This window comes from Peromyscus eremicus, chromosome 16_21 (assembly GCF_949786415.1).
Source record: "Peromyscus eremicus chromosome 16_21, PerEre_H2_v1, whole genome shotgun sequence".
Classification (NCBI taxonomy): Eukaryota; Metazoa; Chordata; class Mammalia; order Rodentia; family Cricetidae; genus Peromyscus; species Peromyscus eremicus.
The window spans coordinates 2,497,395-2,524,921 of NC_081432.1; the positions used below are offsets into that span (position 1 = coordinate 2,497,395).

Sequence of the window (27,527 nt, forward strand, 5' to 3'; positions counted from 1 at the left end):
ATGGCGCTGCCTGGGCTGTGGCTCCTGCTGCTGCTGCTGCTGCTGCTGATAGTTGGCACCCGCTGGCTGTGGGGTCACTGGAAGCTCTGGAACCTCCACCTCCCACCTCTGGCCCCGGGATTTCTGCACTTTCTACAGCCGAACCTCCCTATCTACCTGCTTGGCCTCACTCAGAAACTCGGACCTGTCTACAGGATCCGCATGGGGCTGAAAGGTGAGCCAGCCTTGTGTCTTCCTGTAACCTATCCCTCCCTGCTGATGCCTGCTCTTTCCCCCTAGATGTGGTGGTGCTGAATTCTAATAGGACCATTGAGGAGGCCCTGATCCAAAAACGGGTGGACTTTGCCGGCCGACCCTGGATAATATATGGTAAGGGTTGGGGGCACTTTTTTTTTTTTCCTTCTTAAGATAGGGTCTCATTATGTAGCCCTGGCTGGCCTGAAAATCACTATGTAGACTAGGCTAGCCTCAAACTCACAGAGATACACCTGGTGTGGCCACTGCCCCGGGCTACTTCTTGGACTGGGAGAGGCAGGTCAGGCCTTTGGCTTCCTTGCTTAGTTGTCTCTCTTTCCACCATCCCTCCTGCAGAAAAGCTAGACTTGGACTTGTCACTAGGCGACTACTCTCTAATGTGGAAGGCCCATAAGAAACTCTCGCGCTCAGCTCTGATCCTGGGTGTGCGAGACTCCATGGAGCCCCTGGTAGAGCAGGTGGCCCAGGAATTCTGTGAGGTGAGGCTGAGCTCCTGTGGCCTGGCCCTCCTGGGGTCGGCTTCCTTCTCCCCCAGTGCCCCTCTGTCCCCACAGCCCATGTAGCCTGTCTCTCCTCCGCAGCGCATGAGAGCCCAGGCTGGCACCCCCGTGGCTATCCATGAGGAATTCTCTTTACTCACGTGCAGTGTCATCTGCGGCCTCACTTTCGGAGACAAGGTCAAGGCTGCCCTCTTGCCCCTCAGGCCCATCCCTCAGCCCCTCCTGACCCTTCGCTGGTCTTGAACTCAAAGTGTGTCCTCCCCTCCTGGCAGGATGACACTCTGGTACACACCATTCACAGCTGTGTCCAAGACTTGTTGCAAGCCTGGAACCACTGGTCCATCCAAATCTTGGATGTAATTCCCTTTCTTAGGGTGCGAGCACAGCCCAGATTCCCCTGGGTTGGGGTGGGGTTGGGGGTAGCTGGTCTCCATCTCGAAGCTGACTCCCCTTCCTGTCCCAGTTCCTCCCCAATCCAGGCCTCTGGAAGCTGAATCGGCTCCAGGAGACGAGGGACCACATTGTAAAGCAGCAGCTGAGGCGGCACAAGGTGAGCAGTGCAGGGGGACCAGCTCCCCCGGCCTCGGCTGCTCCCTCACCGCTGCTGGGCACTCAGCCTGCTCCCCCTGCCCTCTGCAGGACAGCCTGGTAGCCGGCCAGTGGAAGGACATGATTGACTACATGCTTCATGGGCTGGAGCAGCAAAGAGAGGGCGCAGGACTGCTCCGGGAAGAGCACGTGCACATGTCAGTGGTGGACCTTTTCATCGGCGGCACCGAGACCACAGCCACCACACTCTCCTGGGCTGTGGCCTTCCTGCTTCATCACCCTGAGGTACGCTGTGGGAGGAGAGCAAGGTTCCTTCTGGCACCTTGGCCCATTTGCTCTGCTCTCGACTGCCTGGCCTGGGCTATGCTCACAGAGGGGGCTCTAGGCTCAGCTCCGTGGCTGGATGGAGGAGCTGCTGTGAGCCACCCAGGGCAGAGCTTCGTCTCTAGACTCCAGCCTTGCCCTTTCTTCTCAGATCCAGAAGCGACTACAGGAAGAATTAGACCTCAAGTTGGGCCCCAGTGCCCCCAGCTCCCAGCTCCTGTACAAGAACCGAATGCAGTTGCCTTTACTTATGGCCACCATCACCGAGGTGCTGCGCCTGCGGCCCGTGGTGCCCCTGGCCTTGCCCCATCGCGCCACTCGGGCTAGCAGGTGACTCCCTGGGTTAAGGGCTGAGTGGGGAATCCTCCTCCCACCCTGCCCCAGGGTCCTGGACAGCTTCTGACTCCACGTTCCCTCAGCATCTCTGGCTATGACATCCCCAAGGACACAATCGTCATCCCCAACATCCAAGGCGCCAACCTGGATGAGATGGTCTGGGAACTGCCCAGCCAGTTCCAGCCTGGTATGACGGGTCAGGCACGGGAGTGGAAGAGCCCCAGCCTCGGTTGGGACGCACTTCCCTAGCCATCTGTCCACTACCCACAGATCGCTTCCTGGAACCTGGCAAGAACCTCAGAACGCTATCCTTTGGCTGTGGGGCACGCGTGTGCTTGGGAGAGCCTCTGGCACGAGTGGAGCTCTTTGTGGTGCTGGCGCGCCTTCTCCAGGCCTTCACGCTGCTGCCACCACCAGATGGCACCCTGCCCTGCCTAAAGCCCCAGAATTATGCTGGTTTCAATCTCTTGATTAATCCCTTCCAGGTGTTGCTGCAGCCCAGGAACCTGGTGCCCCAAGACCAGGGCCAGACCCCTTGACAGGATAGGACCAGTACCAGCCTCGTGCCTCAGTTTCTCCTTTATTGCTCCGTTACCAACCCCTCCCCTCCCCCCTGTAAACATGGTGCTGTGAGGTCGTGGTAGAGAAGGCTTCCTTGGTGAGCTAGGCAGTAGAGGCACACGGGCTCTTCTCTGGGCACGACCTCTCAGTGCTCGGCAGTCATACCGGGGTTGTGAGCGAAGTGGGCAGCAGGCTCAGCTCCCCCTGGCGGGGGCCTGGAAGTTTCTGGGTCTCAGCTTCATTTCCGTGAAGGGCACGGAGAACTCAAAACCCTTCCAGTGGTACCAGCTCACTCCCTGAGGGAAGGAGAGTCAAAGCCACCACCTCATCAATGGCACTCGTTCATCCCCACCCTGCTTCTGCAGGTGACCCCCCAGGGACCCACCCAACTTCCTCATGCTCCCTGCCTAACCCTCAGCCGCAAGGACTGAGGCTTAATCCTGAACTGGTGCCTTCTACCCACTAATAAACAGTCTTTTCAAGCTTCCTCAGTGAGGTTGGCACTATGGTCCCGTTTCACAGAGGAGCCGCTGAGGCCCGAGAAGTTCAGTCATTCCTGTGAGAGTACTCCAGCCCAAGGGACCCAGAGCCCAGCCTGCTGCCTCCACGGCCCCCACCTGGTGATCCACCGTGCTCCCATAGAGCCCATTGAGGTTGGCGTAGTGACAGTTCCTGTACCACCAGGCCCCGCGATAGGACACAGCACAGGAGATGAGCAGGTTGTTGGGGTCTCGATCACGGGCAGAAAAGACACTGCCGCTGTGGTAGCTCATAGAGTCTCCTGGTAGAGCACGGGAAGGTGTGGTGAGGACCGCCCTCGGGCCTACCCCACCCCGTCCCAGGCCCGCCCTTACCTGCAGTGCCGTGGTAGCCCTCCAGGTGTAGACGGTAGTTCTCCATTGCTGAGTCCACACGGAAGAAGTCATATTGGGCGAACACGGCTTCGTTTCCAGCCCGCAGGTCCACACGCATAGAGTAGTCTCCAGCCTGCGTCAGGCTGTGTAGGACCTCATTGCCTGGGGTGGAGCATGCTTCATCAGGGTCCTGGGGTCCACAGGACTTCCAACCCTTCCCTGGTTCCCCAGCCCTATGAGGCACGGACCCAGCCAGAATTCCCTGGAGATGTTCCCAAAACCATGGGCATACTCCTCCCAGTCTCTCCAGAAGTCCGTCTGTCCGTCCATGCGGCGCTGGAACACCTGGAGAGCAGGCAGGGGCAGCATTAGCCTCTGGCTCCTGGGCATCATCCCCCATGCTACACAACTACCCGGGCTCTGAAAGCAACCCACCAGCCAGCCGCCTCCATCGGTCTCCATGTCACAGAACACATCCAGAGGCCGCTCACGGTTGCCGTTGAGGAAGATGGTGGTGGTCTTTGAGGAGCTGGCCCCATTCTGCATCTCCTCCCCACAGTCCCGGGGGAAGGGGATCCGCAGTCCACCTGCAGGGAGGAGGAGGAGAGTCTGTCTGTCCTCTTTCCCGGGTCTCAGACTCCAACTGCCCACCTAAGCTCAAGCCCCAGTGTCAGTACCAGTAGTAAAGGAAGTGGACACAGGCGGCGTGAGGCTCTCGCCCCAAACAGCCCGGAGCTGGGCGTTGTACAAGGTGGAAGGGAAGAGGCGGAGAAGCCGATGTGAGGTGGTTCCTGCTGGAAGCAGGATCTCCTGGAGACAGACAAAGGACACATCAGTAGAGGGCGAGATGGACACTCAGTGGGAGGGCCAGAGGTGGTTCCTCCAAATCTAGCTATGGAAAGCAGACGGCCAGTGAGGTGGGGTGGGGTACCTGAATCTGTCCTCCGGGAGTGTCAAAGCTGAGCAGGTAGCCTGTGGGTGGGACTTCGGGCTTAGTCCAAGTGAGCAGGGCCGTGCGAGGGGTCACTTCCTTGGCCTGCAAGTCCTGGGGGGCCTTCAGCCCTGGAAGGGGACATAGGAAGACAGAGGTGAGCCCATATCCACTCCCTTGACCCCCCCCCCCAACATGTCTATACCTGTGGTGAAGGTGATGCTGGCTGGGGAGGTGAAGTTAGGACCTCGGAGACCACGCACGGTGGCTGTGTAGTTGGTGTCAAGCGCCAGGTCTGTCAGTGGGTAGTCCACAGCGCTGCCAGGTGCGGAGGCCTGCAGAGCCGGGGCTGGGAGTGGGGGTGGGCATCACCTTCTGCCCATCCATGCCGTACCCTGCTGCCCCCACCTTGAACGAGTCCTCTTCAGAGGGGGCTCAGCCATGCTCACCCCCAGGGGATGCGACCTGGACGTTGTACTCGTCCACAGGCTTCTGGGGAGGTTTCCAGTGCAGCAGGGCAGACCCATCAGTCAAGTTCAAGGCACGCAGCTGGGTGGGACCATCAGAAACTGGCAGAAACGGGGAGCTCAGAGGCATCCCTGCAGCTCTTCCTACCCTTAGCTCTCCCAGCTCCACTGCCTCCTTGCTCGTTGGCGGCCAGAGCCCCAGGGTCTCCTTTGCCCCTCTTCACCCTCACCACGCCCTTGTTTTCTCTTTCTCTACCTCTCATGGTGCTGGCGGCAGTCTTTCTTACCTGTAGTGAGGAAGCCTGTGAGAGGCTCACTCTCCTCAAAGCCACGGACAGACACCACGGTCACCTCGTAGCGAGTGTCTGGGCTCAGCCCCTGGAGGATCTGGGTCTGGGTCCGGCCGTCCACTACCACACTCTGTGGCTCTCCTACAAACATGGGTGGAGCCTAGGGGTCACCCAGGAGGCCCGAAAGCAGCTAGAGAATGGGCGTTGTGCAGGGGCAGGGTGGGCAAGAGAGGAGAGCTGAAGAGAACATGGCAGGAAGGGGCCGTCACCTCCATCGGCTAGCTGGTAGGAAATCTTGAAGCTGTCCACCCTGGATGATGGCGGCACCCAGGTGGCTCTAGCTGATGTTTCCCCAATGTCACTGAACTGCAGGTCACGGGGGCTCTCCAGAACTGCGGACAGTAAGGGGGGGTGGCACAGTGGTGAGGGCCCAGCACCCCCTCTGTAGGTTCCCAGGACAGAGGTCACTCTCTCCATGCTTTCAAGTCCTCTGCCCACTCACCAGGAGCCCTCCCCACCCCCACATGCTGGGTCCCACTCTGTAAAGTACAATGCTCTCTCTTGGGCGCCCAGCGTGGGTCCTCACCTGGGCTGAGGGTGCGGGCAGTGCCCTGGATGCTGTCTGCCTTGTGCGGCCCACGCAGCCCATACAGAGTAAGGCTGTACAGGGTCCCAGGACGCAGGTCCCGAAGCACGGCCGTGCGCCGTGTTCCTGGCACCATCAGCTCCCGCTGGAGCAGAGGACGAGGACGCGGCTCAAGGGTACTTGGTGAGGGGACCCCGAAGCGTAGTAGGAAGGAGTCAAAGGCCCCAAGCGGGGCCTCCCAGTTTAGCCGCAGAGAACTAGTGGTCACATCCGACACTGACAGCTGGGACAGGCGGGGCCCCGGGTCTCCTGGGGTCTGACCGGCAGGGACTGGACCTGTGGGAAGTGGGTAGGAGGAAAGTGTTTGGAGACAGATCAATACCAGCCCCAAGTCTTGAAGCACGTCGTCGCTTCTCTCGTCCTACCCTGGTTCCATTGGTCAGAAAAGTTGGGCTAGTGAGGAACAGAGCCACAGGAGGGGTGTTCAGTGGTCTGACAGGGAAGGAGAGGCCGGGCAGTGGGGGGCAAATGACCTCAGCTCCTCCTGGGTGCCTCCTCATGCCTTCTCGGTGGCAGCCGCTCCTGGGTGCCACCATCCCCCCTCCCTAGCCCCCAGACTAGGAGGGTCCGGGCCTGGCCCACCTGTGACGCCCTCTGCGGAGACAGGTCCATGCCGCATCCCTTCATGGAGGCCATAGAGGAAGAACTTGTAGGAAGTGCTGGGTTCCAGGCCTGAGATGAGGACCTTGTCCTGGTCTCCGTCAACAAGCAGGGCCTGGGGCTGCCCCTCTGTGTCCTGGTACTGCACCACAAAGGACTCGAAGGGGCCCCGGGCCACACCCCAGGAGAGGCGCAGCGAGTCTGGGGTCGCCTCGGCCACCGTCAGCGTCCCCAGGCGGGGTGCTTCAGGGGGCTCAGTGGGGCTTGGGGCCGACGTGTCCTCTTCTGGGGCTGTATGGGAGAAACCAGGGCAGAATCTTCATGGGGTGCTGTGGGCCCTGTCTTTCCATCTTGCCCTTCGAAGGAAAGGTCATGAGTCTGGCCTGGCAAAGCAGCCCAGAGAGGAAAGGGAGGAGCGGGGATCTTCTAGAACCTTCCAGTTCTTGAATTTGTTTTACCCCTGCCATGGCAGTGCATCCTGAGACCCAGCCTGGGAAGCTGCTGTGTCTGCTCCTTGCTGTGTCTGGATCAGGGACTCACATCCCCTCTCCCAGCCCCTGACACGTCGATCCCCCTCAGCAGTGGCCCCTCAGGCTCTGTCCTTGCTCCACCCATAGCGCCTGCGCTCAGTGCTTTTGAGAGCAGCTAAGGGTGGCAGTGGCTGGTGTACGTGCCTGGCCGTGTGCCCTTGGCCTGGCCAATCTGAAGTGGGTGTCAGTGGCCTCTGCCCATTGGACTTCCCAGTGATTTTCCATTTGAGAAACATCCCCGGCTCCCTAGAACAGGGAGGCAAGGGGACAGAGCCATTCCAGCGGGGTCAACGAGGTAGTGGGGAGCAGCACATGACAGGATGAGTGGAGTCAGGAGATCAGGGAACCCCAAGGCCTTTCCTTCCTGCCTGGCCTGGCTCCTGCTCTTTCAAATGACAGGTCAGCACCTGGGGTGGGCACAACCCCCCTTCTTTGGCTCTGGACAGGCCCCTGCCCTTCCCATCCACTCATCCACTCTGGTCAGTCCCTTTGTCTTCAGATTCCTCGGGCCTGTGGTCAGGCAGGGCCCGCCTCACCTGTCACTCCCAGGGCAGAGATGGGGCCCAGGCGTTTTCCTCCAGAGAGTCCATAGAGCTGAAACTTGTACTTTCTGCTCGGCTGCAGACCCTCGATGGTGACCTCATTCTGGTCCGCAGCCACGAGCACCGTCTGGGGCTGCCCATCCCTGTCTCTGTACTGGACCAGGAAGGTGTCGAAGGTGCCCTGGGCCACCGTCCACAAGAGGTGCAGGGAGTCAGGGGTCTCTCCTGTAACAGTCAGTTCACCGAGGCGGGGCGGCGGCGTCTTCTCCAGGGGAGCTGAGGGGAGGGTGGGGACGTTCAGTTCAGAGTCTCCAGCCCTGGAGACTCAGAGAAATGTGGCCTCAGGGATAGACACCTGAAGACACAGCCAGGCCTGCATGGCCCCGCTGTGGGGGAGTGGGAGAGAGCTGCCTTGTCTCTAAAGGTACTGCCTAGCCCCTTCCTGCCCCGTGCCCATTTGCTGCAGTTAGAGTCAGGCCCTGCTTGTTGGTGGGGGAGGTCACCCGGAGGGTCACAACGGGAGAGGGAAAGCGGTGGGCACAGACAGGACTTCATTTCCTGTGAGCTGGGCTGTGGCCAGAACTGAGGCTCCTGGAGGGGCATCAGAGAGATGCTCTGAAATGGGGAGAGCTGCCGTCAGCCTGGGGCTGCCCCCATCTCCGTCCACAGTCCAGGATTAATCCCCTGGGACCAGGCTGGGCAGAATGGGAGACCAAAGGGCGGGGCAGAGACAATCTGCCCGCGTGAGGGTGGCGTTTGACAGATGAGGCTTGGACAAGTCTATATAACGAGGGTTTGGGGGAAGAATTACGGTATCTGAGGACTCCATGACCTGATGTCTGCCTGGGGTGACTCAGGGACCTGGGAGTGGGGTAAGGGTCATGGACCACTCCACCCCTTCCATGGGGTTGACTCATGGGCACAAAAACACCAGAATTTTCCATAGTCTTCTGTAGCCAAACCTCCTTTTCCATCTCACGGCTCAGGGTTGGGAAGAACTACTGGTCCCCAGCACAGTGGGGGGTGGGCTGCTGGTCCCCAGCACAGTGAGGGGTGGGCTGCTGGTCCCCAGCACAGTGGGGGGTGGGCTGCTGGTCCCCAGCACAGTGGGGAAGCCCACTGTGGTGCAGATGAGGTTGCTTACCCATGTCAAGTGGCTGGCAGAGACTGGGTTTGGGTTTGAACTCATGTCAGACAAGCCTAAAAGCTCCTTTTCCTTGGCAGTAGCAAGGGAAGGAAACGGTGTGTATAAAATGCTCAGGTTGTCTCAGTCCGAGAGCAGGACTTGCCTTTGCCGTAAGGACTTTCTTTCAGGCTGAACACAGGACAAGTCCCTGCAAGACCCTGGGGCTGGGAGCAGGGCAAGGGCGGGAAGCAGGGCTCGGGCTCACCTGTGGTGCCCTCCACAGAGGCAGGGCCCAGCCTTTTGCGGCCGGCCAGGCCGTAGAGCAGAAACTTATATTTTCTGTTGGGCTCCAGGCTGGGGATGGTGACCTCACGCTGGTCTGCCGCCACAGGTACCGTCTGGAGGCGCCCTCCTTTGTCCTTGTACTGGACTAAGAAGGAGTCGAACTCGCCCTCAGGGACAGTCCAGGAGAGACCCACGGAGTTCTGGGTCACGTCTGTCATCGTCAGCTCCCCAAGACGAGGAAGGAGCTTTGTGTCTGAGATTGGAGAGGAAAGGAAGCTGCTTGAAAGCGTAGAGCAGACGCAGCCTACCGGGTGTCAGAGGGGGTGATCGGGCAGGGCTAGGGGTGAAGGAGCCTCCAGCAAAGGAAGCAAGTGTGCCTGCCCTGTGATGAGGACAGCAGGGTCTGGATTTGGGTGGACCTAACAAACAAATGGGCCACCAAACCCGAAGGTCTGGATTGTGGGGCACAGAAACATGAAATTCCAACGCTCGCCACAAGGGGGCAAACGGTGATGGGGTTGCAGGGCCGACAGTGCTGGACCCTCACTCACCAGTCTTTGCATCTATGGAGACAGGGCCATGGCGCTTCCCACCCTGGAGTCCAAAGAGTAGAAACTTGTACTTGCGGGCCGGGTCCAGCCCTGAGATGGTGACCTCACCCAGGTCTCCGCTCACAGGCACCGTCTGGGACTGTCCCTGTGCATCCTTGTACTGGACCAGGAAGGAGTCGAAGGGGCCCTGGGCAACAGTCCAGGACAGGTGCACAGTACTGGAAGTCGCTTCTGCCACAGCCAGGTCCCCCAGGCGGGGCTCTGTGGGGGGCTCTGTGGGCAGGGAGGCTGCAACAGAGCAGAGGAGGCTAAGGGACACAGGCAGAACCTGCTGAGGGGACCAGGCTGCCCCGAGGCTGTAAAACAGCTTTTCACGGCCTCTTCTAACCCTCCACCCCATCCAAGCCACAGGCACCTGCAGGCAGCTCACTCCCAGGACCCCCGAACCACCTCTGTTTAGCACAATGGTTCTCAACCTGTGGGTCACGACCCTCTATCAAATTCTATCTCCAAATATATTTACATTATGATTCATAACAGTAGCAAAATTAGCCGGGTGGTGATGGCGCACGCCTCTAGTCCCAGCACTCAGGAGGCAGAGACATGCGAATCTCTGTGAGTTTGAGGTCAGCCTGGTCTACACAGAAAGTTTCAGGACAGCCAGGGCTACACACTGAAACCCTGTCTTGAAAGGCAAAAAAAAAAAAAAAAAAAAAAAAAGCGAAACAAAAAGTAGCAAAAGTACAGTTATGAAGTAGCAATGAAAATAATTTTATGGTTGGGGGTCACCATAACAGGAGGAACTGTAATGAAGGGTTACAGTGGGGACTGGTGAGATGGCTCAGTGGTTAAGAGCACTGGATGCGCCGGGTGGTGGCGGTGGTGGAGGTGGTGGAGCACGCCTTTAATCCCAGCACTCGGGAGGCAGAGGCAGGTGGATCTCTGTGAGTTCGAGGCCAGCCTGGTCTACAGAGTGAGTTCCAGGAAAGGTGCAAAGCTACACAGAGAAACCCTGTCAGAGAGAGAGAGAGAGAGAGAGAGAGAGAGAGAGAGAGAGAGAGAGAGAGAGAGAGAGAGAGAGAGAGAGAGAGAGAAAGAAACTGGCTGCTCTTCCAGAGGTCCTGAGTTCAATTCCCAGCAATCACATGGTGGCTCACAACCATCTGTAGTGAGATCTGGCGCCCTCTGCTGGCATGGAGGCATACGTGCAAGTAGAGCACTTATAAACAAATAAATCATTTTGAAAAAATAAAGGGTCACAGCATTAGGAAGGTTGAGAACCACTGGTTTAGCAGACGCCATCATGGTTGTCCCCCTGCTGCAGGAGCTGCCATTGCATTTAAAAAAATGCTTGAAAAACCACACAGTCCAGTTGGAGGCGATTCAGACTCAGGTAGCCCAAATCCGGAGCATGTCATGAGTCACTAAACCCCCAGAGAGGCTGCCCAGGTGGAAGGAATGAAGGACTGAGTGGGGTTCTGGAGTGGAGGAAGGGGGGAGCTGTGTGGAAGGACAGACTCTGAGGACAGCTGAGCTGACCCCCCCCCCCCCATCCCAGGTGAGGGGATTGGAAGCCCAGTGTGTCAAACTAGAGGTACAGCTGGGAAGACTGGGGAGGACAGGGCAGAGAGAAAGGGGAGGAGAGAGGGGCAGGAGAAGGGAAGAGCAAACAGAGGCCAGCGCTCACCGGTCACGCCCACGGTGGACACAGGCCCCACACGCTGACCCTCGTGGAGTCCATACAGGTTCATCTTGTATCTGCGCCCAGCCTCCAGGTCTCTCACGACGGCCTCCCTCTCCTGGCCTCTGACACGCACCACCTGGGGCCGCCCATCACTGTCCTTGTACTGGACAGTGAAGGAGTCAAAGTCTCCCTGGGGGACGGTCCAGGAGAGACTCAGGGAGTCTGGGGAGGACCCTGTCACGGTCAGCTCTCCCAGGAGCGGTTCCTCGGGGGGCTCTGGGGCCTCTGTGCTGGGCTCTGTGGGGCTGGGGATCTCTTCCTCTGCAGCTGAGAAGGAGACAGAGAGGTGAGGGGGTCCCCAGCAGGTGTCCTTGGCTTTTGAGGAGAAGCTATGGCTACCAGAGAGGTCCCAATGTCAGTTCAGAGACGCCCGCTCCCTCTTGGGTCTGGTGTCCCTGTTCAGCTGACCAACATGCTCAAGCTTGTAGGGTGGCCTGATGCGACCTGAGCAGCTACCAGCACAGCAACGTCTTCTGTGGAACCCCTGGTCCGGGGAGACCGCCAGCCACAGGAGGGACACACAGGCTACAGCCTCAGCCAGGGCCAGCCTGGACACTGACCAGTTCTGGGCCACCAATCACTGTCCACAAATCCATCCCAGCTCACCTAACCTGAAGGTCACCTCCCCATGGGTCCCACCCTGGTCTCCCATGTCCACTCACCTGTCACCCCGACAACAGACACTGGACCCACACGCTGGCCACTGTGGATGCCATACAGGTTCATCTTGTACTTGTGGTCTGGCTCCAGCCCAGAGATGGTGGCCTGGTCCTCATTTCCTGGCACCCGCACCACCTTGGGCTGCCCATCCCCGTTCCTGTACTGGATCAGGAAGTGGTCAAACTGTCCCTCGGGGATGGTCCAGGAGAGGCTCAGGGAGTCAGGGGTGGCATCTGTCACAGTCATGTCTCCCAGGCGTGGCTTCTTAGGAGGAGGCTCAGGAGTTGTGGTGGGCACCACCTGTGTGGTCATAGCTTCCTCCTCTGGAGCTGGACACACACACACACACACACACACACACACACACACACACACACACATAGTTAGGTCTTCTCTGTGCTCAGTTAGAATATAAAGAAGCATTTATAAAAACGAAGTCCCCAGCTGCAGTGGGTCCACCACATATCTTTTCTGTTCTTTCTACACTACCATTCCTAGCACCTCACCCAGACATCTGCCGACACCCATGTGACGTCCCCCACCGCCAGCACTTGCCTCTTCTGAACGTGCTCCACGTGGCCACTGCCCTGGGCCTCCCTGCACTGGTTCTCCTTGCTGTCTGCTTCCTGGCTGGGCTCAGGTCTTTACCCCAGCAGGGTTTGGAAACGCCTCCCCGAGGAGGCTGAGTCCCAGCTGCTCCTGAACTCCAGACTCTTGCTCTGTCCCTCTTGGTTGCCTCACACGCTCCGCATCTCACCTCTTCTGTCGCAGAGCCTTGGCTGGGCCCCCATCGCCTCACTTGGGGGCTGACCCGGGGCTGACCTCCCTGCCTTCAGGCCCACTCCGCCTCTCCCTCCTAGCCAGCTGTACTTCCCAGAGGACATCCAATGACAGATGTCAGCGTACAGCATGGAACCGGTGCCTGGTCCTGTGTGGCATCCCGGGCTTCTGAGCTGCCCGCCCCTCTCCATCCACCTCTCCAGACCATCCCACACCTCAGAGGACATCACACAAAATCTCAATTCCTCGTGGACTAGCGTATTTCCAGCCTTCTGTTCCTTGTGCGGCTGGGACACTCAGCTGACACTCTTCCCTCTAACCTGTCACCAAGCCAATGTCTGTTTGACCTCAGGTCTCAGTGATCTTACGAGCAAGCTGGTTTAGATGACCCTTCCGGTCCTGTTCTGGCCCCGAGGCGTCCTACGTTCTGGGCTCTTGGCAGTACTTGGGTCTTCTGCCTGTGCCCCTGACTATGAGACCCAGGTTAACTCATCTTGTTTTCCAAAGCTTTACCCCGAGAGAGGCCAGCAGCCCTGACTCCTGTGGTCTGTCAAGCTCTGTCATCTCAGAGCTGTCCCAGAACAGCTCTGTCTTATGTAATCACGCCAACGCAGACAATGGCACAGAACCCGGACACCAGACAAGGCCGTCTGGTACCGTGATGGCAAGTTTAGAATTCGTTTCCACATAGGCACACTTGAACATTTGCCATAAAACAACCAAACAGCCTTCATCCAGGTAATGAGGGACGCCTGCCTCTTGCAACAATTGTGGTCCCCAGATGGAACTCAGTGACCTCACCAGGTGGTGGAGGATCAGCTGGCAGCATCATTCAGAGCTGAACTCCCCTTGCTAATGCCTCTGCACCCCAGCTAACTCATCAGCTTCTCTCTAACCCGAGTCACCCACGGCCCTGCACCCCCAGGTGTCATCCACAGTTCGTGCCAGGTGAGTCTTGGGGAGCTCTGACTAGGAACAACTGACAGTCAGTCCCCAGGTCAGGGAACTGAGGCATGGGAGTAAAAGTTTAAAACTGGAGAAAGGAAGGAAGGAAGGAAGGGAGGAAGGAAGGAAGGGAGGAAGGAAGGGATAAAAGGGAAGATGGCTTGAAGGGGTTTGCATGTACGCAGACTAATTCTGTATTCCCACCCACTTCCCACGGATAGAGCCCCTCTGTGGAGAGTCAGGTTAGCACATCCCAAGAGAGGGGCTGACACCTCTTCTGTGGACCTTTGCTGTTCTGGGACTGACCCGTGGACCAGCAGCTTCTTTCCCAGGATCCTCTTAGAAACAGAAGAGTGGGGCTCTGGCCACACTGCTGGGTCTGAGCCTGATTTGTGGAAATGTCAGAGGCGCCAGGCAGCTTTGGTGAGCACACAGGTGTTTCCATGAAGATGGTTGGGGAAGGAGTGGTTTGGGATTCGTTTCCCCACATAGACACGACTAACACTCACCGGTCATGCCCACGGTGGACACGGGGCCCACACGCTGACCCTCGTGGAGTCCATACAGGTTCATCTTGTATCTGCGCCCAGCCTCCAGGTCTCTCACGACGGCCTCCCTCTCCTGGCCCCCGACACGCACCACCTGGGGCCGCCCATCACTGTCCTTGTACTGGACGGTGAAGGAGTCAAAGTCTCCCTGGGGGACGGTCCAGGAGAGACTCAGGGAGTCTGGGGAGGATCCTGTCACGGTCAGCTCTCCCAGGAGCGGTTCCTCGGGGGGCTCTGGGGCCTCTGTGCTGGGCTCTGTGGGGCTGGGGGTCTCTTCCTCTGCAGCTGAGAAGGAGACAGAGAGGTGAGGGGGTCCCCAGCAGGTGTCCTTGGCTTTTGAGGAGAAGCTATGGCTACCAGAGAGGTCCCAATATCAGTTCAAAGATGCCCCCCACACACACACACTTGGGGCCTAGCGGTCCTGGTCATCTGACAGCTGGCCAACATGCCCAAGTCCTTGGGTCAGCTGAGGGGGGCTGGACAGCACCAGTACAGCAAAGGTCCTGCTGTCTCCACTCTCTGTATGAGGGAGACAGGCCAGCTCCAGGGAACAGCACATAGGCCACAGCCTCGGCCACAGAAGGTCTAGGGTGTTAACCAATCCCAGGCCACTGGTGCCTACTCAGAGCTGATGGTCACTCCTAGTAGATCCCATCCTGGACTCCCACAGTCCACTTACCTGTCACCCCGACAACAGACACCGGGCCCACACGCTGGCCACTGTGGATGCCATACAGGTTCATCTTGTACTTGTGGTCTGGCTCCAGGCCGGGGATGGTGACTTGGTCTTCATGCCCTGGCACCCGCACCACCTTGGGCTGCCCATCCCCGTTCTTGTACTGGATCACGAATTGGTCAAACTTTCCCTCGGGGATGGTCCAGGAGAGGCTCAGGGAGTCAGGGGTGGCATCTGTCACAGTCAGCTCCCCCAGGATGGGTTTCCTAGGGGTTGTGGTGGGTACCACCTGTGTGGTCATAGCTTCCTCCTCTGGATCTGGAGACACACACAGGGACGGGTTATGTCTTCCTGTCTTCAGCTCCCACGTAAAGGGGCGTTTATAAAAATGAAGCCCCAAAGGGCCAGTGCCACTCTGCCGTTTCTAGCACCCTTCCTAGGCTTCCCCTTCCTCTCCCCATCAATATCCACATGACTTTCCCCTTCCTCTAGCACCTGCCACATTTGAGCAGGCCCCACAAGGCCACTGCCCTGGGCCACATTTGAGCAAGCCCCACAAGGCCACTGCCCTGGCCCACGTTTGAGCAGGCCCCACAAGGTCAGTGCCCTGGGCCACGTTTGAGCAGGCCTTACAAGGCCACTGCCCTGGGCCATGTTTGAGCAGACCCCACAAGGACACTGCCCTGGGCCATGTTTGAGCAGACCCCACAAAGCTCTGGGCCTCCTTGGCTGTCTCTCCTTGACATTTCCTTCCCTGCTGGGTTCAGGACTTTGCTCCAAACAGGCTTGGAACACCACACCAGAAACCTGACCCGCCCCCCTCCCAGATGCCATCAACCAGATGAATTCTTGGAGGTCTCCGGCTGGTGACAACCGACACTCAGCTCCACTGTGCCCAGATGAGGGTAGGGGCTCTTTGTGGAATGAATGAACTGATGCATGGGAATAAAAGTCGAAAACTGCATCCATCCATCAATCAATCAATCAATCAATCAATCAATCAATCAATCAATCAATCGGGTTTATAGGTGCACAGTTAAAACGCTAGCCTCTTTGCTGTTTCTTCATGGGCTGGATGCACCCCACAAGGACAGAGCCTCTGTGAGGCATCAGAGGCTCGCACACACTCAGCAATAAATTTCAAGGCTGATGCCTCTGCCGTGGGGCTTTACCAACAGCTTGGTTCTCAGGATCTGGTTAGGAACAGAACAACAGGCTCTGGGTACGCTGCTGTGTCTGAGTCTGATTCATGGAAGTGGGTGTGTGTGGTTGTTTCCTCCAGTCTGAAACTTGCCCTCAAATCTCTCCCAGGAAGTTCCTGAAGCTTACAAGGTTTACAAGGCCTCAGTGTGCTTACAGAAGAATAACAACTGTAGAGAGGAGGACTTCTCCCGCAGGCCCAAGCTGAGCAGGAGTTCCAGCAAAGAGCTTTTGTGAGCTGTAGCCTGTGTGGGAATTAGGTTTGCAGCATGCAGCTTCCTCTGAGCTGTCTGCACTCCCGTAAGGATCACCACATTCCTGCAAGTGACCCGGTGAACGCATTGGTTCAGTAACCTGGACATGCCAGATGCCATCTCATCTGGCATGAATAGATGATCTGGTCTCCTCAAGAAACTCAGCCAACATAATTGGTGCTGGGATATGAACTAACAGAACCAAACGTGAATTAGGGAGATGTGGGTATGTGACCACTGTAACAGATGCTGAGGCATGCCCCGAAGATCTGCAGGGATGGCCTGGATATGCCACCTTTTTCATGTGCTGTGGGATGGTGAACCTTCTTGATGTAATGATGGTTTCATGCTCTCTGCTATAGGAGATAGGGCATGCAACCCAAGCCAGGCCATCTGAGAGTGTCCAAGTGAAACTCTTGGGGTATCTGTTTTCCTAAATTTGATATGGTTGATGCATTCATGGTGAGCAAGTCACAGTGTCAGCTGCATGGTCTTTGCTGTAGGCAAAGATGCGAAACTGAAACTCAGCTGCCTCCTCAGACTCAACTTGCCCACAGAAGAGAGGAATTGCAATGTGGGAAAGTCGTACGGATGCTATCTGCTCGTGGGCCTCCGGTTTGGGGAGGTAGAGAAAAGAAGACGAGACAGGAGTATTAGCTCGCTGTTTCTTAGAGCTGGCAGGATGCAAGGTAAAGAGAGTGCAGGTCAAGCACATGCTAAAGAGCCCATCCTAGGATCCAAACATCTTGGAACCCTTGGGAGGAACTGGGTAATTAAGGGGGAGGAAAGGATAGAAGATGGCAGACTTTAGGTCTTACCATGAGGAGAGGAAGAGAAAATCCATGATTCAATATGCGGACAGGGTGTTAGTAATGACTGAGTATGGGGGAAACTATGATGTTCAGGGCACGCTCAGCATCTGAACAGCTTGAACTGGAAAAGCTGAAAATAATGAAGGAGCCTCCGACAGCCTTGCTTGTGTGGCTGTGAAATAGAGGCAGATGGGATTAATCTGAGCGGAGATGGAGAAACTGAGTATCATAACAACCCATCCCTCCTTGAAATAAAGGCTGCATAACCCAAGGCAAGATGGGAAAAATCAATCCCTGATGGAATGGCTCATATGAGCCATCGGGGACACTTAGTCCCATAAATATAAGGACTTAAAGACAGCGGAGGGGAGAAGGTGTTGCTGGGGGGGATTGGGAATGAGAGGCAGTGTAGATGGCCATTTCATGAAGTCAGACAAAATCATATTCTCAGGAAAGCTAAGAAAGAGATCTGTAGCCAGATGTGACGGTGTGCATCTTTAATCCTGGTGCTGGAGAAGCAGAGTCAGGTGGATCTCTGTGAGTTTGGGGCTAGTCTGGTCTATATAGCAAGTTCTAGGCCAGCCAGAGCTCCATGGCACTTCACTGGCTGGGACCAGGATGGGATGTGACCTTCATGAATCTCTGGGAACTCAGAATGACTCTGAACGGCATGTAAACTGTTCTTATAAAATGCAGAAGCAATCGAGAGAGTGTGGGAGAAAGGCAAGGCAGACTGAAGGATCTGTCCCTGTCACTCAGAGGAAAACGTGACAAGATTAGTGTAGACAGTTCCCACAGGAAAATTAACAGAATGCCAAATGCTGGGCTAGTGACCTCCTGATGACTCTACAGCCCAAGCAGCAGTTCACGGAGGACAGAAATCATAGGACAGTGCAGAGCTAAAAGGTTGAACTTGGGACTGGAGAGATGGCTCAGTGGTTAAGAGCACTTGACTGTTCTTCCAGAGTTCCTGAGTTCAATTCCCAGCAAACACATGGTGGCTCACAACCATCTGTAGTGGGATCAGACCTTCTTCTGATGTGCATGAAAACAGCACTCATATACATAAAATATATGAATAAATAAAAGGTTAAACTTGACCTAGGGGTGGACAATTACCACCTCCGGAGTATGCAGTGTACATTTCTCCCCTGCAAGAAAGTATGGATCCATTCTAGGGATAGAAATTGTTTAAGGAGCCTGGAGGCCCTCCGGTAGCCATCATATCAGCAGATGTGGCTGATGAAAAGACGTGATGACGGGGGTGCCTGTCAGAACTGGAGACCCAGCTCGGATGGTGGGCACAGTAGGTTAGAGTACAGCCATGGGTCTGAGCTGGGTCCTTCAGGGCCATCAAGGACAAAGAGATACACAGTGGTCTTAAAGCAACAACAGCATCCTGGGATGAGGAGGCTGGAAGGTTCATGGAAAACATCTACGTGCTATGGAAGGCCGGACAGGCTAACGTACATTCCATCTATGCTCTGTATTCAATGCCCCTCTCTTGATAAAACAATTGATGAAAACTATGAGATCTTTTTGTATGGGAAGGGGCAGTGCCAGAGGCTTTAAGGTTGTTGAAAGAAAATCCCGATGTGGGGGAGTGGGCTACATTCCCATGAGTTGTTCAGGCTAAGGAGGCCTCCGAAGTCCCACAAACCATAAGACTATGGAAAACGCCGTGGGTTGCAACACCGAGCTAGATGGTAAATCCCTGCTGCCGAAGACACCACACACTTGCTGCAGAACGTGGGGAAATCAGATTGAGACTCAGCTGGAGGTCCCTTCTTGCTGGCTTGCACGTGTATTGCCTGTCACAGGCACCATGCAGGCTGCTGGGGAAAATCACCAGCAACAGTCCTGCTTGTCCACAAACCCTGAACGCTACAGCACCATCAATGCAGGCAAGGCGAGAGACCACTGGTACTATCGTGGTGCCACCGCTGTGGGTACGACAATGATTAGACTTCAAGTCCGCTCCGCAGGAGGGAACACGCAACTGGTACTGTAAACCGGGACAGAAGCCTGTGTCTAGAGAAGAGGCAACCGCTATCGCTTTATTAAATGGATGTGATACACCCATCAGATTGCCTTCTAAACATCCGTGTCTACATCCACAGATTACTGCTGCTGGCAACACCAACTAACCATGGAAGGAAAGTTATTCCTTGCAATTAGAGGTGTACTATAGGGACTCAGAACTAGTGAAATTACTGAAACTAAATGACAGTTTCTGTATCATGATGGCCCAATACTCAGCAATAGATGAAAGAAAATAATGAAGCATTTCTATCCCTCTACTCCTAAGGCTCAGGGAACACTACAGAAAAGTGGGAAAAATGTAAAAGCCAGAGGAAGGCACACAGCACTGGGTGGCTGTTTCCTAATAACTGAAGCATTCTCTACTGGAGGAAAGCTGATTAGAACTTAGGCAGCAGCCAGGTGTGATGGCGCATGCCTTTAACCCCAGCACTTGGGAGGCAGAGGCAGGCAGATCTCTGTGAATTCCAGGTCAACCTGGTCCACATAGTGAGTTCCAAGACAGCCATGGCTATGTACAGAGGCACTGTTTAAAAAACAAAACAAAGCAAAACAACCAGGAAGTAAATGAGTCTTAAAAGGCTCAGGAAGTAAAGAAAACTCACAAGTCTCAGGAAGTAAAGAAAACACACAAATCTCAGGAAGCTCCTGAAACTTAGAAAATTCACCATGTCTGTCCCAACATTAGCTAAGCATTAGCAGTTACTTGTAGGGGAGCTGAAGAAAGCTCCAAGGATGGATCTTTCTGAGTCATTATCCACGTTGAGGTCAGTTTTTATGTAATACAGCTGCATTTGAGTCACCCATGCTTATACAAGTAACCCTTCACACATACTCTTGTAAGTGACCCTAACAGACTATTGATTCAGTATGCTAGACGTCTTGTGTGGGATACCTTGTTTGCGGCCAGTGTCCTATCTACACTAACAGCTTTTTAAAATATATTTATATATCCCCAGGAAAAGTGAAGTGCTCACACAGTCTTGCTGCTGTGAGAACAAGTGTTACCACAAAGATGGTAGAAAAAGGAATGAGAATGGGTCATCCCACACAGACCTGTCTGACAGTCACTCACCGGTCACGCCCACGGTGGACACGGGGCCCACACGCTGACCCTCGTGGAGTCCATACAGGTTCATCTTGTATCTGCGCCCAGCCTCCAGGTCTCTCACGACGGCCTCCCTCTCCTGGCCCCCGACACGCACCACCTGGGGCCGCCCATCACTGTCCTTGTACTGGACGGTGAAGGAGTCAAAGTCTCCCTGGGGGACGGTCCAGGAGAGGCTCAGGGAGTCTGGGGAGGATCCTGTCACGGTCAGCTCTCCCAGGAGCGGTTCCTCGGGGGGCTCTGGGGCCTCTGTGCTGGGCTCTGTGGGGCTGGGGGTCTCTTCCTCTGCAGCTGAGAAGGAGACAGAGAGGTGAGTGGGGTCCCCAGCAGGTGTCCTCAAGTGAGGACAGAGTAGCCATAGTTACCAGGGGGTTCTGAGGTCAGTTCAGAACCTGGTGCCCTGCTCAGCTGACAGCTGGCCAGCATGCCCAAGCTGCTAAGTCCCAGCTGAGGGGACCGTGACAGCTACCAGCACAGCAAAGCCCTCTATGGCCCTGCTGCCTAGGGAGACCTGCCAGCCCCAGGGGAGGGCACATAGGCTGCCACAGTCTTAGTCACAGCAGGCCTGTGGTACTGAACAGTTCTTGGTCATTGATTCCCCAATTACTAGTCACCAAAGAATAATAGGTTCCACTTCCTGATGGTCCCACCCTGGTCTCCCATGTCCACTCACCTGTCACCCCGACAACAGACACCGGGCCCACACGCTGGCCTCTGTGGATGCCATACAGGTTCATCTTGTACTTGTGGTCTGGCTCCAGGCCGGGGATGGTGACTTGGTCCTCGTGCCCTGGCACCCGCACCACCTTGGGCTGCCCATCCCCGTTCTTGTACTGGATCACGAATTGGTCAAACTGTCCCTCGGGGATGGTCCAGGAGAGGCTCAGGGAGTCAGGGGTGGCATCTGTCACAGTCAGCTCGCCCAGGTGTGGCTTCTCTGGAGGAGGCTCAGAGGTCACGACAGGCACCGCTTGTGTGGTCACGGTTTCCTCCTCTGGATCTGAATAAACCCACAGGGACAGGTTAGGTCTTCCCTGTCCTTAGTTCCCATGTAAAGGACCATTTATAAAAACAAAGCCTTGGTTGGGTGGTGGTGTTGCACACCTTTGATCTCAGTACTCAGGAGGTAGGGGCAGGTGGATCTCTGTGAGTTTGAGGTCAGCCTGGTCTACAGAGCGAGTTCCAGGACAGGCACCAAAACTACACAGAGAAACCCTGTCTCAAACAAACAAACCCAACAGCAATAACAAAGCCTTGACGGGTGTGGCATCACAGGCCTTTAAACCCAGCACTAGGCAGAAGCAGGTAGATCTCTGTGAGTTCCAGGTCAGTCAGGGCCACAAAGTGAGACCCTGTCTCAAAACATAATAATAACAATTAATAAAATAAAAGCCGGGTGGTGGCGGCGCATGCTTTTAATCCCAGCACTCGGGAGGCAGAGCCAGGCAGATCTCTGTGAGTTCGAGGCCAGCCTGGTCTACAGAGCAAGATCCAGGACACGGAGAAACCCTGTCTTGAAAAACAAAAAAAACAGACAAACAAACATATATATATATGTATATATATATATATATACATATATATATATACATATATATAATGTGTACGTGTGTAAATTAATAAAATAAAAATAAATTGAAAAAAAATACCAAAGCCCTTGAGCTCGGAGTAACACGGGCCTCAGTGGCTCCACCGTACATTTCTGCTCTTGCCACGCTGCCATCCTGGCACCCCACCTAGACTCGTCCTCCGTCTGCCAGCACCCACTTACTTCTCCCCTCCCTTCAGCATCGGCCTCTCCACGGCCCCACATGGTCACCTCTCGGACCTCCCTGAGGTCGCTGTCCTTGCCATCTCCCTCCTCCCTAGGCTCCTGTCTGTAAGTGGACCTACCCCAAGCCAGCTGCCGCCAGACTCAGAGTGTCCCAGACGTTTGCTAGACCCCTCCTGGCTGCCTCACTCACCGGCCCAGGACCCCTGGGTGGGCCACCGTGTCCCACTACCCAGCCCTCCCTGCCTCTAGGCCGCCTCCCTTCCTCCTTGTCTGCTTAGCCTTGCAGCCCAAGCTCTGCATACGCCCATCTTTTGATCTTGTGCCTTCAGAACCCAGGCTTCCTGAGCTGCCCTCACTGTGTCTTAAGACCATCCTGTACTCTGAGGACATCTCACAAAATCCTCAGGTTCTTCCTGGACCGTGCTCTTTCTAGCCTGCTGCTCTTTGAGACAGTTTGGACTCACTCTTTCTAAAGCTGTCACCAAACTCATGCCCCTTAGACTTCAGGTCTCGGTGGTTCCCTGTGAGCAGGCTGGCTTAAGTGTCCCTTGCCAGGTCCTGCCTTGTCCCCAGGCTTCTCTATCACAAGCTCATGTTTGGTATGGCTATGAACCCATCATTCAGGAACCTGTCAATCTTCCAAGCTCAAGGTTCCCCAGTGGATGCAGCCTGCACCTGGATCTGGCACCTGTAACTTCGCTGATACATGGAGGGGTGTACAGTTAAGGCTGCATCCCAGCACCCCACTCACTGTTTCCATAGTGACAGAGCCTCAGTGAGGACTCATGAGGCAAGAAGACTGCTGGGCCTCCCATTCCCATGGAGCACCATCACCTTTGCTGTGAGGAACTGTTCTATTTAAACTATGCCCTGGCCTCACCAGTCAGGACCACCCATATGTCAGGGAACTATGCATTAAATGGTCGGTCCCCAGGGTCCTGGGGTGGGAGGAGGTGGACCTCTTAAGAGGGGCGACCTGATGGAAGTTCCTCATGATGCTTAGGGTGTGCCCTTGAAGAGGCCAGTGAGGCTGAGAGCTTCCTCCTTCTCTCTGATCTGCTGTGATGAGCTATTTTATGACAGGTTCTGAAGGAACAGGGCCAATCCACCAGACACCGAGCCAAAGCAAAACTCTTATCAGTTGATTATATCAGGTTCTTATTACCAGAGTGAGGCCAACGCTGCATCTTGATATGAATGCAGACTAGAAGACTCTGGGTGGACCTACTGTACCCCGATCTGCTCTGTGGGAAGTCCCTGATGGCTAAGAGCAGATGCTTCCAGGAAGCTGGCTACAAGGGGATGATTTCTGAATTCAGGTCGGATGCATCCATGATGGACACAGGCCAACTTGGTGCCCCAAATACAGCCCATACAGATACGTTCTGTACCTGTGGTCTGGGCTCCAGGTCCCCCACAGTATTTCTCCTGGCCCCCCACATGCACCACCAGGGCCACCCATCCCTATCAATAGTCAAAGTGTCAGTTCAGGAGAGGCTCAGGGGGCCTGCGGAGGATCTGTCATTACCGGATCCTCCGGGAGTGCCTCTGTGCGGGAATTCTTCTCAGGGTCCTCTGACCTGGGAGAAGCACTGGGACCACACAGATGTTAAGGACACACAGCAGATAAACTTCCTCAAGCAGACGCTGGGGACTCATGTGGCCACTGGAGACTGGAGAGGACTGAGCCAGGCCTGCTGTGCCGTCTGATCATGAGGCTGCCCCGTCACACACCTTCAGAAGGCAACTAGGCCATGTGTGCCAGGAGCCAAAATAGTGCTCATTTCCTTTGACCCAATAATCCCATTTCTGGGCATTTATCCTAAGAAAATTATTAAAAGCAGGAAAAAGTTACAGCATGGAAGAATTCATAATGAGATTATTCATGACAGCAAAATGTGTCAGGACCCAAATGACCTGAACGGATGACGGGTTTTGTTTCAGGGCAGTCACCAGAAAGCACCAAGTAACCATTAAAATGATGATTAATACAAACTGTGTAGTCACAAGGTAAACGGCGTCCATCCAACTGGCACTCAAAAAAGTAAGAGCCAGCTCCACGGGAGCACTCCCCTGACTGCAGCTCCACGGGAGCACTCCCCTGACTGCAGCTCCACAGGAGCACTCACTCCTCTGACTGCAGCTCCACTGGAGCAATCACTCCCCTGACTGCAGCTCCACAGGAGCACTCCTCTGACTGCAACTCCATGGGAGCACTCCCCTGACTGCAGCTCCACAGGAGCACTCACTCCTCTGACTGCAGCTCCACCGGAGCACTCACTCCTCTGACTGCAGCTCCACTGGAGCACTCCCCTGACTGCAGCTCCACAGGAGCACTCACTCCTCTGACTGCAGCTCCACAGGAGCACTCCTCTGACTGTGCTTTAAAGTACGCTTCACTCAGAAAGCAGAAGAGGGGCTCACTTACACCGTCAGCTTTTGGTTCGGTTTTGCTGATAGTGTGGGTGCTAGGCAGGGAACCCAGGGCTTCAACAGGACAGTCTAGAACTTACAGTTACTAATGGTGGTTATTGGGCCAAAGCTAGACCGAGTGCTTTACTTTCTAGTTTTCAAGATTTGTGCATGGCTGCCATGTTTCTCACATTCTACAAAAACACAGGCTTAAGAAGAAATGATTGACTCAACACTAATACGTGAGTGGGAGATGGGAATGGGCAATGACGCAGATGGAAGGGGGGCAAGGACATGGGGGACCAGGGATACAGAGGGGCAGGGCCTGTGGGTCCCTCTCTGCACGCTCTACTTGCTGTGAGTTGAGAATTGCCCTTATGGGGAATGGCAGAAGGTAAAGAGGCTGGAGACAGCCGTGGGTGAGGATTAGCAGCTTAGCCCAGGCTGCAAACTCCCCAGTGGTTCCCCAGCCCCACAACCCTGCAGTCGGCTGGACCCTTGTACAGAAACAAGACCTGTCAGGTCAGGGAGACTGTGAGACAATGATCCCTCCACCTAGATGGTCACCAGGGCACAAGAGACCCACAAGCTGCCTCCTCTGTGGCTGAGTGGCTTGACCCGCCCCACGCAGTGTCCCTGAGGATGGGTCTGTCCACCTCTGGCTCACTCTTGAGAAGCCCTGGGAAGCCGTGAGACCAACACCCAGGGACCTGAGTGCACCTGTGACTTACCTGTCCCCTTGCTGCTTAGGGACTCGCAAATTTAATTTTCTCATAATTAGAAACGAGCTTCGTTGCCAGGGTGACAGGGAAGACAGATGGAGTACTAAGGAAGAGACGCTGCATTTTTCTGTGATTATAAAAGGAATGCGTGGAGGGGGGAAGAAATGCTTGCCATGTTGGAACATTCACACAATGCAGAACAGACTAAAACAGAAAAAAAAGGCAATCCAACAATGTGCAGAACACTGCATTCCGTCCCACAAAGCACACTGCCGTGGGCGCCGTGGGTGCCGTGGGCTGCATTTCATCCTATCCCCCTGCCCTGCCGGTTATTGCCAACTGGTTGTGATTATCACCTTGCGGGACTCTGGGCTCTGCTGCCCCCTTTTCTCTCCCTCATCTTGGTTTTTATTTTTTGAGGGAGGGAAGATTATTCAGACCCACACTTTGAGGGGGTCTTGGTCCATCGTGGTGGGAAGGGCGGTGTGGTGGGACAGAGCAATCACATCATGGTGGTCAGGAAAGAGAGAGGTGGAATTCAGGAAGGGTCCAGGCCAAGAGATAGGTCCAAGAAAATGTTCCTAATTAACTTCTTCCTCCACCAAAAATGCCCATCCCCACCTCTCATCACCACCCAACAATGCCATACAGCACTACTCCATCAAGGGACTCAAATTGTTTGGTGTGTGTGCGTGTGTGTGTGCGTGCGTGTGTGTATGTGTGTATGTGTGTGTGCACGCGCGTGTGTGCGTGCGTGTGTGTGCGTGTGCACGTGTGTGTGCGTGTGCGCGTGCGTGTGTGTGCATGCGTGTGCGTGTGCGTGTGCGTGTGCGTGTGTGTGTGTGTGTGTGTGTGTGTGTGCATGAGATCAAGCATGGCTGTCATTCCACAGGCATGAACCATCTACTTGGACATGGCCTCTCCCTGGCCACCGATTTGTCTAGCCTGGCTGGACAGAGTGCCCTAGGGACCTTCCTGCCTTTACCTCCCCAGCCCTGAGATTACGAGCATGCGCAATCCTGCCCAGCTCTTTTTATGTGAATCTTGGGGGTCAGACTCAGGCCCTCTGCTTTCATGGCAAGGGCTTAACTCAGCCCATCTCTGTGTGTCTTTATTGAGACAGGATCTCTCTCTGTAGACCAAGCTGGCGTCAAACTCACAGAGTTCCGCCTGGCTCTGCCTCCCAAGTCCTGGGATTAAAGGCGTGCGCTGCCGCCACCACCACCACCCAGCCAGTTCTGTATTTTTCAATGGAATATTATGAAATTGTTTTAGAGTAAAATTTCTTCTTTTCATTTTTTTTTAAACTGGGTGGCACTGACACATGCTTTTAATTCCAGTACTCAGGAGGCAGAGGTAGATGGATCTCTGAGTTCAAGGCCAGCCTGGTCTACTGAGTGAGTTCTAGGACAGCCAAGGCTGCACAGAGAAACCCTGTTTTGAACCCCCCACAAAAAAAGGGCAGAAATTGAAGAAGGGCGTGGTGGCACACACCTCTAATCCCAGCACCTAGGATGCAGAGGCCAGCTTGGTCCATGATAGCCAGGGCTACACAGAGAAACCCCATTTCCAAAATTTTTTATTTTATTTTATTTTTAAATTATGTATATATAATGTGTCTGCCTGTCTGTCTCTGTCTGTCTCTCAGTGTGTGTATGTGTGTGCATATGAGGCCAGGGACATCAGATCCGGTAGTTGTGAGGGGCCTGACGTGGGCACTGGGAAAAATCAACTGGGGTCGTCTGCAAGAGCGTCCTTAACTTCTGAACCACGTCTGCGGACGCATGCTGACATATCGTCGGGGTATATATAGATGCTGCCTATGCCGTGCATCCACGCTAACTAGTATGCTGTTGAGTTGTTTATCTGTGTGTAAGTGTGAATGTGGCTATAATAAAGACTTCTGCAACTAGGAAAAGAAAAACGGAAAAACACTAAAGGGTGGCTTGCTGTGTGTGGGATGTTTCACCTGTTGGAGGAAAGTCACCAGAGTGAGGAAGAGGCTGCTGGTGAACAAAGACCAAGGCTGCTCAGGAAGGACGTGGAAGGGGAACCAAATCTTAGTCTTGTGGGACTGAGAAGACAACAGAGAAGGTGACCACATACTCCCAAGGAGGGAGACACACCCCTAAAGCCCCGGTTCACACTCACCGGTCATGCCCACGGTGGACACAGGGCCCACACGCTGACCCTCGTGGAGTCCATACAGGTTCATCTTGTATCTGCGCCCAGCCTCCAGGTCTCTCACGATGGCCTCCCTCTCCTGGCCCCCGACACGCACCACCTGGGGCCGCCCATCACTGTCCTTGTACTGGACAGTGAAGGAGTCAAAGTCTCCCTGGGGGACGGTCCAGGAGAGGCTCAGGGAGTCTGGGGAGGATCCTGTCACGGTCAGCTCTCCCAGGAGCGGTTCCTCGGGGGGCTCTGGGGCCTCTGTGCTGGGCTCTGTGGGGCTGGGGGTCTCTTCTTCTGCAGCTGAGAAGGAGACAGAGATGGGGGGGGGGT

At 55.3% G+C, this 27,527-nt stretch overlaps 2 protein-coding genes across 6 annotated transcripts in view; one reads left to right on the forward strand and one right to left on the reverse strand.

The window, feature by feature from the left end:
- Nucleotides 1-2,982, forward strand: LOC131926403 (steroid 21-hydroxylase). The gene is made up of 10 exons (XM_059281799.1): nucleotides 1-214; nucleotides 280-369; nucleotides 592-734; nucleotides 837-932; nucleotides 1,028-1,129; nucleotides 1,219-1,305; nucleotides 1,395-1,589; nucleotides 1,780-1,958; nucleotides 2,048-2,151; nucleotides 2,235-2,982. The coding sequence occupies exons 1-10, from the start codon at nucleotides 1-3 to the stop codon at nucleotides 2,501-2,503; spliced, it is 1,479 nt and encodes a 492-aa protein (XP_059137782.1). The 3' UTR covers nucleotides 2,504-2,982.
- The window catches only part of Tnxb (tenascin XB), a 62,008-nt gene continuing 37,008 nt past the window's right edge, over nucleotides 2,528-27,527 (reverse strand). Inside the window, exons 22-44 of one of the 5 annotated variants that reach the window (XM_059281798.1) lie at nucleotides 27,174-27,497; nucleotides 20,788-21,114; nucleotides 20,082-20,405; nucleotides 14,704-15,018; nucleotides 13,986-14,309; nucleotides 11,754-12,080; nucleotides 11,035-11,358; nucleotides 9,348-9,635; nucleotides 8,777-9,049; nucleotides 7,380-7,661; nucleotides 6,296-6,604; nucleotides 5,654-5,989; nucleotides 5,337-5,459; nucleotides 5,065-5,208; nucleotides 4,760-4,879; nucleotides 4,516-4,659; nucleotides 4,311-4,441; nucleotides 4,057-4,189; nucleotides 3,815-3,966; nucleotides 3,628-3,724; nucleotides 3,380-3,541; nucleotides 3,143-3,306; nucleotides 2,528-2,821 (exon numbers count right to left, since the gene is read on the reverse strand). In XM_059281798.1, coding sequence (XP_059137781.1) covers nucleotides 2,720-2,821; nucleotides 3,143-3,306; nucleotides 3,380-3,541; nucleotides 3,628-3,724; nucleotides 3,815-3,966; nucleotides 4,057-4,189; nucleotides 4,311-4,441; nucleotides 4,516-4,659; nucleotides 4,760-4,879; nucleotides 5,065-5,208; nucleotides 5,337-5,459; nucleotides 5,654-5,989; nucleotides 6,296-6,604; nucleotides 7,380-7,661; nucleotides 8,777-9,049; nucleotides 9,348-9,635; nucleotides 11,035-11,358; nucleotides 11,754-12,080; nucleotides 13,986-14,309; nucleotides 14,704-15,018; nucleotides 20,082-20,405; nucleotides 20,788-21,114; nucleotides 27,174-27,497 — 5,225 coding nt within the window. In that variant the 3' untranslated portion in view covers nucleotides 2,528-2,719. The remainder of the gene's footprint in view (nucleotides 2,822-3,142; nucleotides 3,307-3,379; nucleotides 3,542-3,627; nucleotides 3,725-3,814; nucleotides 3,967-4,056; nucleotides 4,190-4,310; nucleotides 4,442-4,515; nucleotides 4,660-4,759; nucleotides 4,880-5,064; nucleotides 5,209-5,336; nucleotides 5,460-5,653; nucleotides 5,990-6,295; nucleotides 6,605-7,379; nucleotides 7,662-8,776; nucleotides 9,050-9,347; nucleotides 9,636-11,034; nucleotides 11,359-11,753; nucleotides 12,081-13,985; nucleotides 14,310-14,703; nucleotides 15,019-20,081; nucleotides 20,406-20,787; nucleotides 21,115-27,173; nucleotides 27,498-27,527) is intronic. The other 4 variants (XM_059281794.1, XM_059281797.1, XM_059281795.1 and 1 more) reach the window with 4 other exon arrangements.